The following is a 12150-nucleotide window of genomic DNA, read 5'->3' as shown; positions in this document are numbered from 1 at the left end:
AGAGTTCAAGCTTTTATTCATTTGTGATTTAGAAATGTGTAGTCCTTCTTAAAATCTTTCTATCTTTAGCCTACTATTTTTTTGGAGCTGTTTATTTCATAAGATAAAATAGTTTCACTCGTATAGTTGTATAACTTCTATATTATTTATCTTCTTCTTTAATATTCTTTATTATTAATAAATGATTAATTTGTCGACCCTGTCTATGGAATGATTAAGTGTTTACATTCTCGCCAGGTCGGCCATTACGATATTCCCGCAACGCAAAGATGGCAGACGAGACTTCCGGGTCTGGAACGCTCAGCTGATTCGCTACGCTGGCTACAAGATGGATGATGGGAAGATCATAGGAGATCCTGCCAACGTTGAGTTCACAGATGTAGGTTCTAGTGCTGCCAACAATGAGGATTTTTTTATCCTGATATAGCCTACATCGGTCCAGATGAATTCTAAATGACTATTTTTGTTTCTGCAGCAATGCATCAAGCTCGGATGGAAGCCCAAATATGGAATGTTTGATGTCCTGCCACTAGTGCTGTCTGCTGCAGGCTCGGACCCGGAGTGGTTTGAGATCCCCCCAGAATTGATACTGGAAGTGAATATTAGACATCCAAAGTAAGAGATTTGCTTTTGTATTTTAGGTTATTTTTTTGTTTAAAAAAAAACTAATAAAATCCCTAAACACAGAGACACTTCGGGAAAGACAACTAAAAAGTAAATACAGTCAGGGCCGGTCCTACAGGTTGCGGGGCTCTATGCGAAATGGATTGCGCGGCGCCCAATCTGGGTAAGGATAAGGATAATACGTGAAAGTTAAGATTTTGTTTTAGAAAATAAATTTGTCTTTGCATTTTATTCATACTTTACCAAGTACAAAATCGCTGTCAAATAAACTTTACGAGCCGTCTACAGAAGATTGTAGTTTTTCAACAAAAAGCCAATAAAACATAAACTGTTACAGAATAAATTGTAATGAAACAATAAATACTAGTCTACCAATACCATGGCTCTATTCGACAAAATTAGACGACAGTAAACAGTGAATAAAACCAGCACGTCTCACATAACACTGACACATACTGGACATGAAACACACACACACTGGACATGACCTTTTGACATGCTAGACGCACGCAGAAAATCAAATCAGTTACACTACTCATTCGATCTGCTTTTTAGATTTATTATCAACTAGCCAGTGACTAAATTAAATATTAAAGCTTCGTGTTTTGGTTAAAAATTTCGTTATTATAAAAATTTTATTAAATGAAAGCTGACATTGCCGTTTTTTTTTTTTAAATCTCGAGTAGGATTGGCGTTTTCCATACTGAAGGACACCTACAAATGACAATTTTGTCTGTTTTTAAGGAGATTTGCATGTGTTTTCAGAAGATTTTAATAATTTCAGGAGATTTTCATGACTTTTTCGTATATTTTGCGATTTCTGGAGAATTCCAATAACCCTTTAATAATAAGTTTAAAATGGTTTAATTATTTACACCTAGATTTCGCGCGGGGGCTATGAAAGTGCGGGTCCCACTGCGGCCGCATAGATTGCAGTGGCATAAGACAGGCCCTGAACACAGTTGTGTGGAATACAGTTGTGTGGAATACAGTTGTGGGAAATACAGTTGTGTGAAATACAGTTGTGGAGAAGAAAGCTGTGGGTAATTCAGTTGTGTGAAATACAGCTGTGGGTAATACAGTTGTGGGGTATACAGTTGTGGGATATACAGTTGTGTGAAATATAGTTGTGGGGAATACAGTTGTGTGGAATATAATCATGTCATAAGCTTCTGTAACTTAAATATTAGTGTCTGCTAACTGACCTCTAGTGTCCTGTCTATGTAGGTATCCCTGGTTCTCTGACATGGGACTCAAGTGGTACGCCCTGCCCGCAGTATCCGGAATGCTGTTTGACTGCGGGGGCCTCGAGTTCCCCTGCTGCCCATTCAACGGCTGGTACATGGGTACAGAGATAGGTGCCAGGGACTTCTGCGACTCTAACAGATACAACCTGCTGGAGGTGAGTCCCATTTTTCAATAGATTTTAATTGTTGTACACAGTCAGTTCCTTTTCCATCGTGTTGACCAACGCCTCTCAAAGCCTCTAAAACCAGCGCCTCTCCTCTCAAAGCCTCTTATACCAATGCTTCTCAAAGCCTCTTATACCAATGCTTCTCAAAGCCTCCAACGCCTCTCAGAGCATCTAACGCCACATCATAGCATATCAAAGCCTCTAAAACCAGCGCCTCTCCTCTCAAAGCCTCTTATACCAATGCTTCTTAAAGCCTCCAACACCAACGCCTCTCAGATCATCTAACGCAATATCAGCGCCTCTCAAAGCCTCTAAAACCAGCGCCACTCCCATCAAACCCTTTTATACCAATGCTTCTCAAAGCCTCCAACACCAACGCCTCTCAGAGTATCTAACGTCACACCAATGCCACTCAAAGCCTCTAAAACCAGCGCCTCTCCCATCAAAGTCTCTTATACCAATGCTTCTCAAAGCCTCCAATACCAACGCTTCTCAAAGCCTCCAACACCAACAACTCTCAGAGCATCTAACGCCACACCAACGCCTCTAAAAGCTTCTAATACCAACGCCTCTCAAAGCCTGTAGTACCGGAGCCTCTCAAAGCCTCTAATACCGAAGCCACTATCATTGTTTCACTTTTCAGATACTCTCTTTTCAATTCCTTTCTGTTCAATCGTTTCACGAATTCTCTTCTATCAATGTCTCTCTTACCTTAGGCATCTCTCAATGTCTCTTTTTACTCAGATTTGTACAAACGCTCCTTCTTCCCTAGTGCTATTAGAATATGGAATGGGTTGCCTGAGTCAGCCGGGAAAACCAGTGACTTGGCAGAATTTAGGTCATTGGTTAACATGCATGACTGAATGCATGACGCATAGGTTAATAAGTAACGTGTGTATCATATAAGATAAGATGTCTCTCTTTTAATGCATCTCTCGATGCCTCTTCTTTCAATGTCTCTACTTCAATGCCTCTTCTAGCAAAGCCTCTCCATCACGATGTCTCCTCTTTAATTCTCGTGGAAATTGAACTTTTTGACATGGGAAATGAACTTTTTGACATGGGAAATGAACTTTTTGACATGGGAAATGAACTTTTTGACATGGGAAATGAACTTTTTGACATGGGAAATGAACTTTTTGACATGGGAAATGAACATTTTGACATGGGAAATGAACTTTTTGACATGGGAAATGAACTTTTTGACATGGGAAGTAAGCTAAAGTCTTGCAAAATCTTCACAAGAGGACTTCTTCAGACATGCCATTACTTTTTTTTTTACTTCTAATGACCAATGTTTTACTGTATTTTAATCTAGCAATATATAACTTTTTAAAACATAGAATCCGCTTCCAATGGAATGCCCTCTGGAATGTGATTACAAATTCATCTTGTACTTCTATATACACGAAACACACACACGCTTTCAGGGTATTTGGTTGCGTGTGTAAACTATGTCAAACTAGATTTACAAATAGTACCACATAAAAAATATTTAATTTATTGCCTCGTTCTGGCTATTATTTTAATAGCACTACTGTTACCATGTTTTTAAGGGTAAGTGGTGACTATCCCATTTCGGTGATAGTTTCTTTGTGACCTAATGCTGACTTACACCACCGACTTACCCCCCTTGGCGTTTCCGACTTTTGGTTCATCGGTGCTGCATGCTGGGAATTCTTTAATGAACGTGATGACTCAGACGTCATAGAAATAGCAGACGGCTTGAATGGCTGCCGCCATTTTTTTTTTGTGCATGTGGATTTGGTTTTATAACGTACTACAGATATAAACGTAGTCGATTTCACTGTTTTTTAGACTTGTATTCGAATAGGATTCAGTTCATCCTATACATCACTTGTTCTGTTTCTACAGATATAAACGTAGTCGATTTAACTATTTTTTAGACTTGTATTCGAATAGGATTCAGTTCATCCTATACATCACAGGTTCTGTTTCTTTAGATATAAACGTAGTCGATTTCATTATTCTTTAGACTTGTATTCGAATAGGATTCAGTTCAACCGATACATCACTTGTTCTGTTTCTACATATAATAATATAAACATAGAAAATACTTTTTTTTTAGAGAATACAGCTCATATAATTGTGTAATTGCATCAATTAGTTTGGTTCATGTATGTAAATATGTAACTATACATAAGCCAAACTTTGACATTATAAATCTGTGCGAAAATTATTTTGTGCTACACTCGAAAAATACATAGTAATTTTGATATTACGGTGCTCAAATTGTATACAAATTATCATATACCTGTTAAAATACAACATCTCAGTATCTATATCTATAATTATCTGTCATAGGTGCATAAACGCACAGGATCTATAATTTTACATTATATACACCAACATGCAAGATTGGACGAGGTATCTGAGACTCTGACCCTGCATTATCACGCTGTTAATTAAACCAAAGCTTAGTACTGAGACTTTAGGTTAAAGGGGAGTAAGGGGACTGAGAAGACTCTTTCCTTGACTAGCGCGCGGCTCACCGATCCCCCATCGTATTGTTCCGATTCCCTAATTAGATTTTGTCCACGCGCAATGAGAGCAGAGGATCTCTTCACCGCCCCCCTTTTCGTACCTTTCCCCTTCAGTTCTGCTGCCTGTCGCGTGCTATATGTTCACGAGCTTCGGCAACGTAAGTCGATTGGTTAGATCAATCACGTGCGGCCGACTGATTGGCCCAACGCGATCACGTGGCCTAAACTCTAACTAACAACACAAAACTTATTTAGTGTGGAGTCTGGTTTCGTTGATTGTTAACTTCAATGTAATTTGTAAATGTATAGATCTAGATAACAGATGAGAAGAAATGTTAAAAGAATTAAAATGTAGGAGGTTCAGACAACCGGATATGGACATTTTAATAAATGTGGAACTAAGATATGTTACTCCAATGTAAGAGATTCAGGAGACCTGATATGAACATTTTGATAAATGTCAAGGAACTGTCTTAGTTCCACTACTGTTTCTAATTTACTTAAATGACTTGTAGGCCTACCTAATGGACCTCATTCACCAATCGTAAGCAAACATTTAGTCACGTGCTAATATTGATAAAACAACGAAAAAAACTGTCACGTGATAGCCATTGTGTATGAAACTTTAGATCGTAATTTGTATAGAAGAGATAGAGAATCACGTGACTAAATGTTGTTTGTTTACGATTGGTGAATGAGGTCCATGGCATAGGTCCAGGAACAAAAGTTAGTCTGTTCGCATAACAATAAAAACGACTCAAGATACTGAAATTTTCCGAAGAGAATCAGATGGATTAAACAACTCAAATTGAAGCCTGTCTCCGATGTCCTTCTACCCTGTCAATAATTAAGAGTAGGCTAACATATAAAAAAAAAAAACAACCTGAAACAAATAAAAACTAATTATACATGATTAATCAGTTACACAGACTAAAGACTCAAAAATACCTAGATTTAGACATTATAATGCAGGGGCGTAGCTAGGAATTTTCCATCGTTTGGGGGGCCCAGAAGGCTTGACCTCTTTGGGGCCCCCTGCATTTTGCGTAACATTTAATTTTTAATGTAAAAAAACACTCCCTTGGGGACCCTCTTCAAGTGGGGGCCCGGGGGGATTTTCAAATTCTTCCCCCTCCTTCCCCCACCATAGCTACGCCACTGTTATAATGAATGAAAGGTTATAATAGAATCCTTATATAAATCAGCTAATTATAGAATCAAACAGAGTTGTTGTTTTGTGCTGTATGTTGTGCTGTGTTGTATGTTGTGTGGTGTGTTGTCTTGTTTTGTCTGTAAAAGCCACGTTTCATATGTCCCCAAAGAAAGTAGGAAATCTCTAATACTTTTTTTTTATTTGGAGTTTCGTAGTTATTGATGTCGCTGTTGGCGCTCCCTCCTCTCTCCCCCAACCTCATACATTTCTTTTAAAACTAAATTCTGGTTCTGTGATTCTGAATACGTTTTTTTTTTATTATTTTTTTTATTTATAAGTACTTTTACTACTGGAGATTTTCACGATAGACAATGTCAAGGACGCTCGCTGAACTGAACTCCATGGCTTCTAATGGGATATGTGGCTGGGTGGCTGCGTCACCTAACAAGGGTTCTCGAGTTCTAATGTGTTTGATGAGCGCTTGAAGGCAGCACGGAAAACCTTCTAACCAGATACCCCTCCCCCCTAAAAAAAAAAACCTAACTGGTCCACAAAAGGGATTGAACCATGACGCTGTGAGTAAGCTGTAAGATGCACTATATGAAAGCAATTTAAATTAAACTCAACTCAATTAACTCAATGAAATCAAGAAACAGAAGAGCTTAGAACATTGGATTCTGCAGTACTTAAAAGTTGTACACAAATATAAAAAAAAAACACCTAGCTTGTCAGCACTACATTTCTTCTGTACACCTGATACACCAAACGTCTGGCTATTTATGAACTTGCCGCCAAGACAGCCATTTTTTGTAGGCGCGAACTTAAAATTCCTTTTTTTCTAAAACTTAGACTAAGTTGCTCCGGCGCCGTTCAGCGCATTGGGCGGCAAGCTGTCTCCTGAAAGATCTGTCACTGGCAATGTCTTGTTAAGGCCTCCGCGCGGTGTTGATTCTTGGCAATATGTCTAGTGTACATCTGACTGGAAGTAACGCTGAACTCAACTACTTCAGTAACACCGGCGAAAGGCCGAAACAATCAAATATGCAGTCGACGCTGATGTTGTTCTATAACGATATTTAATAATCAAGAAGGGAATCGTCCGATGTCAGCTATGTCCGTAAATCCGTATATCTATTGTACTGCTCTACAAGAAGCGTCTTCTTTTTAGCGTCACTTAGAGCGTTCTTGTTTTTTAACCAACTTTACGTCATCGTCGCTAAGTAAAACTTTCACCCTATTCCCGAAACAAATAACTAATTCCTAATCATGTCATAACAGTCTGAAGCCTCCTCCCACCTGGTGTCCACTGTTCTGAGGTCCTCCATGAAATTGTGGTGCCAAGTTATACGAGGACGTCCCTGTTTGCTATTGGCCTCCATGTCATCGCAACTCTTGGTATGCGTAGTTAGTTTTGTCGTAGAACATGTCCCGCAAGCTTCATGCGACGCTCTGTCACAACCTCACTAAGTGTTCGACTCCCAGTTCGGCCTAGGATTTCCTTGTTTTGAAACCCGATCTTGCTAAAAAAAATGTGCTTGTTATTTTCAATATCTCTTTCAAACATGCGGAGCCAAGCCTCAACAGGTTGAGAAATCCTGGCCTTGTAAATGAGGTGTCACAATTAGGTCATATGTTGTGCTTGACCAATTTAGAGGTAGCTTTAGGTCATCCGGGTCTTGCTTGAAGGACTATGAATAGACCGAGCAAAAGAACAACCTATACTTGATGTAATCTTTTGACGACTGCCGGTTTGACATCTCAAAGACTGAAAATACTAAACTAAAAGAAAATAAAAAGGTAGCGATTGAATGGATCAAAGACTCGTGGGAGGCCCCTGCGGGTCGGACGTATTCATTCGTTTATTACGTTATACAAAAGTTCACACTTATATCGTATTCACAATAGTATGCAAAGTGTATATAACTATAGAGTGCGCTGCTGGTAATATTTAAAAATGACTTGAATAGAAGTACTGTAATGACGGAAGTGTTCTTTTAAGAAATTCAAAGTTATGTACACCAATAAAATATCTATTTTTTTTAAAATAATAATGATGTTTATTTATATATTTGGTATGTGGGTGCAGTCATGCATGTGTTGGTGTGTATTTGCTTTTAATTTTGGTTGGTTATACTTTACTTGTTGATATTCTAATCCTTGTATCATTTTTCTGTCTCTGATGGTTTCAATAGTTATGTTGTATGTCTTTGCTATTAATATTTTCATTACTATTATTATATTTTCGTAAAGTAATTAAGTTTAGGTTAATCATGTTTCAAATTTTCTCTTTAATTCTTTATGATTTAATATTTGTGAATTCTGAAATAAAAATTAAAAAATTAATTTAAAAATAAATAAATAAATGAATAAATAAATAAAAAGCCCACAAAAGAGGCATATCAAGTCCACAAAAAAAAAGAGGCAAAGAAAAGAGGCCTATGGCCCAAGGATTCATATGATGACTAAGCCAAAATTGAATAGCGCAAAAATGCGAAGCCAACTGGATTACATTATTATAACTGGCCTCAAAATCGCTCAAATTGTTTTTGTAAAATACATGCAAGATTTTGACAAATCTGCACTGCAGATTAGTTTAAATGGATTTAACCAGATTGAAAATAGTTCGTGGCATAAGTTAGAATTAATGCAACTGGGCCATAGAAACGGAAGCGCCATTAAGAAGCGTACCGGAAATAGATTTCTTCTAGTTGGCGCAAGCGTAACAGACAATTTTGTCTTAACCCTAATTAATATAGATCTACATATTTACAGCATGCTGATTGCTTAGGTCCTATTCCCTTTTATTGGTTTGTTTGACATGTTTCGGATGTTCCTTCAGATTCTGAAGATAATTACATCCTAGCCTGAACCTCACGTACGACGACGGTGGATCGCAGCGGTCAGGGTTCGAACCCGGAACATTAATCACCACCGGACGTCAGGCCAGAGTGCATATCATACAACCAGTGTGGAAGTGTGTGTCTGAGTGTGTGTGAGAGAGAAAGAGAGAGAAAGAGAGAGAGAAAGAGAGAGGGAGACAGAGAAAGAGGTAGAAAAAGAGAAAGGGGACAGAGAAGAAGAGAGGTAGAGAGAGAGAAAGAGAGAGAAAGAGAGATGAAGGGAGAGAGAGAAAGAAAAAGAAAGATAGAAAAAGAGAAAGGAAGAGAGAGGGAGAGAGGTAGAGAGAGAGAAAGAGAGAGAAAAAAGAGAAAGGGACAGAGAGGAAGAGAGGTAGAGAGAGAGAAAGAGAGAGAGAGAGAAAAAAAAGAGGAAGGGAGAGAAAGAGAGAGAGGAAGGGAGAGAGAGAAAGAGAGAGAAGAAGGGAGAGAGAGAAAGAAAAAGAGAAAGATAGAAAAAGAGAAAGGAAGAGAGAGAGAGAGAGAAAGAGAGAGAGAGAGAAAGAAAGAGGAAGGGAGAGAGAGAAAGAGAGAGAGAGAGAAAGAGAGAGGAAGGGAGAGAGAGAAAGAGAGAGAGAGAGAGAAAGAAAGAGAGAGAAAGAGAGAAAGAAAGAGAGAGAAGGAGAGGGAGACAGAAAAAGGGAGAGGAAGAGAGAAAGAGAGACAGAGACAGAGAAAGTATATTCATATTTAGCTTTTCTACCATCTGTGTAATGGGTGAATGTTACGTTTCATGAAGAATTTCAATTTCTGTATGCCCTGTTGTCGTCTGCAGTCTGTATTTGACCTACTTGCGAGAGCCGCGAGCTATGTATTATTTATCAACACTTGTGTACTTCACCCTAAGACCTACAATCAAATATTGACACAACAAATCAGTGTTTCACATTAAAGGGGGCCCCACCGCCGCCCCCACCTCGCCATCGAAAGGGAGAGAAACAATGGGTGAAAACAAAGCTAGAAGAATCTGTGACTACTCTTGATAAGTCCTACGGTTGCCGGGCAACGAAGCCGCTTCTGTCGGAGCCCCAGTAGTCAGGTATTTATGAGGGTCAGTGAATGCGACTTTTTAAACTCTAGGAAACAATCAATACAGAGGGGGAAAAAAACACTTCAACACTGAAGTGGGTACGAGAGAAATCAAATTTATGGTGGCAAATAAACCTGGCTACTAATTACAAATGTTGCCGTTTTGGAATTAATAAAATATTTTTAGATTAAACTTGTTTGGTTAGTAAGTGTTATGGGTCCTGGCACAATTTACCTACTTTCGGACATCGTAAGTCGGATATTATCAATGAAAAAAAAAAAAAAAGATAAATAAAATGAGTAACAAAGACTTTTTGTGATATGGTCTATTATTAAATAATTATTCATTTTAGTCCGAATACCTACTATTCTCACAATATTTATTCAAAGTCTAAAACGCAAAGTTTGAATCATTTACTTTGACAACCTTTTATTATCCCATAGAGCTAAAGTTTGGCATATAAACTGCTGTTAAAATTGAATTATCTTTTTATTAAAGCCCAGGGTTTCAGCTATTCTAAGGGAACTAACAATTATATTGTATTTATTTTTATTAGTGTGTCAAAAATATCCCTTTTGCAAATGGCCACACTCAATGCAAAGTTGAGGTCTATTTTTGAACATGGAGAATGGAAAAAAAATAGACATATTAAATCTGTTCTTTGAAAGTATGGGTTTGTTTCGTACTGTAAAGTATATAATAGGAATATATTTTGCTTCACAATTTCTATCAAACAATCTGTCTATCTTATCTTATATATTACAGACTCTACTTCAAAAAAGAATATAATTACGTCCTACGCATTTCGTGCGTCAATTAAGTCATGCGTGTTAATGAATGACTTAAACTCTGCTAAGTCGTTGGCAACCCATTCCATTCTCACATGGCACTAGGAAAGATGGAGCACTTGTACGAATTTGTTCCAGCGTATGGAATAAGAAATGTGCTTTTATCTTTGTGTCTTTCTGAGTACTTTATTTAACTTATAGTTTCTGACTAATGACATTGTTTGACTACTACTATGGACGATTGTCCTAGCCAAAAAAAAATGAGGTGGTTTATTCATTTAGAAAAAAAAATTCAAATGCATATTGTGTGTTTTTATGATCAAATACATCATTTAAAACAAAATAGTCTGAAGTGTTAAAAACTATTTTTTTTTTTAAATCTATTCCAAGGTAGTTAACCCTTTACGCTTTAGACAAAGCTCAAAACTTTCTCTTGCTACTTGCTCTCTCTAATGGGGTTCTAAATCTAGACAGAAAAAAGTAATGTTCCCCTTTCAGACCTTCCGATCTATAGGGCAAATGATGTTAAGGTCATCTGTTTCTTTGGCCAACGGTTAACGAGCAGGGTGTCATGTGGCCAGCACCACGACCAACCGCCTTTACTTTTCCCAACTAAAGTCAGGTATCCATTAGAGCTGGGTGGACTCAGGGTGCGAAAGCCAAGACTCCGCACCCCCTTTATATTGAATATACACTTTAGATTGAATAATTATTTTCTAATTCGCTTTATAAAATATATGTCAATTTCCCTAGAAATAGTTACATTTCTATGGATTAGTCAATTTTGTGCAGTTTCTGTGGCCCACGGTCTACGATGGTGCAATGTGATAAGCACAACGCCTGACAGCGTTTATTGTACTTATAATTACAACAAATGAGTCTGGGTCAAATCTCTGTTACGTTTAAAACAATAGAGTGTACTGTGACCTATCCTCCCTGTAAGCAAGAGAGTACAATATTAGCATCAACATATTGTCACAGGACCGGATTTAAATAAGTGGAGGCCTTTGGTCAAGACTTTTGTGGAGGCCCCTACACTTTTTCAAAAGCTTTATTTTAAAAAATCCAATTATTAATTATAATATTTATATCTAACACCGTACCATATTTTAGAGGAAATAAACAAATGTTCCTTCTTTAAAAAAAAATTATATGTATATTTTGGTAACAAAAAATGTGTATTTTACATATTTGTGTAGGGTAAGGCCCTGGATTGAAACGCTAAAAATGCAAAACAAATGTACCAAACGTGTAAAACAAATTAAGTTTCTGATCCGTCGATATTCGGATACTTTTTTAAGGTGTTTTGTGGGAGCCCCCCTCTCGTGGAGGCCCAGTGGCCTTAGCCTCGTCTGCCTTCCCTTGAATCCAGCCCTGCATTTGCATCAACAAGATGGCGCTGTATTAGAAACCACGTTTTCTATTTCTGCTACACAAAATGTGTAACAGTGAAAATGGCCGTATTTACACGAGCTGCTAAATCTCTACTTCCGATCACACACATGCAGACAATGGCGTGGAGGCTTTTGGCCTATTAACAGTAAGCTTCGTGAAAGCATCATTTGACGTCATCAATTTTTGCGCAGTCAAGTGGGATTACCCTTAAGTGATGTCCAATGAGGCAGACGCTCGTGAGATTTGAAGAAGGTCTCAATGAGCTGTGCTATGGGTTGGAAAAAAAAAAGAAGTTTTACTGTTGGTAATCTGAAATACTTTGTACTAAGTTTTTAATATCATCTT

The 12150-nt window shown here is 37.9% G+C and overlaps 1 protein-coding gene across 7 annotated transcripts in view; it reads left to right on the top strand.

The window, feature by feature from the left end:
• The window catches only part of LOC106079466 (nitric oxide synthase-like), a 229719-nt gene that overhangs the window by 186656 nt on the left and 30913 nt on the right, over positions 1-12150 (top strand). For all 7 annotated transcript variants that reach the window (XM_056005594.1, XM_056005595.1, XM_056005596.1 and 4 more), the window contains 3 exons: positions 238-379; positions 476-615; positions 1852-2026. In XM_056005594.1, the coding sequence (XP_055861569.1) occupies positions 238-379; positions 476-615; positions 1852-2026 (457 nt within the window). The remainder of the gene's footprint in view (positions 1-237; positions 380-475; positions 616-1851; positions 2027-12150) is intronic.

The sequence above is a fragment of the Biomphalaria glabrata genome, chromosome 12 (assembly GCF_947242115.1).
Source record: "Biomphalaria glabrata chromosome 12, xgBioGlab47.1, whole genome shotgun sequence".
Lineage (NCBI taxonomy): Eukaryota > Metazoa > Mollusca > Gastropoda > Planorbidae > Biomphalaria > Biomphalaria glabrata.
This window is presented reverse-complemented; position numbering and strand designations above follow the sequence as displayed.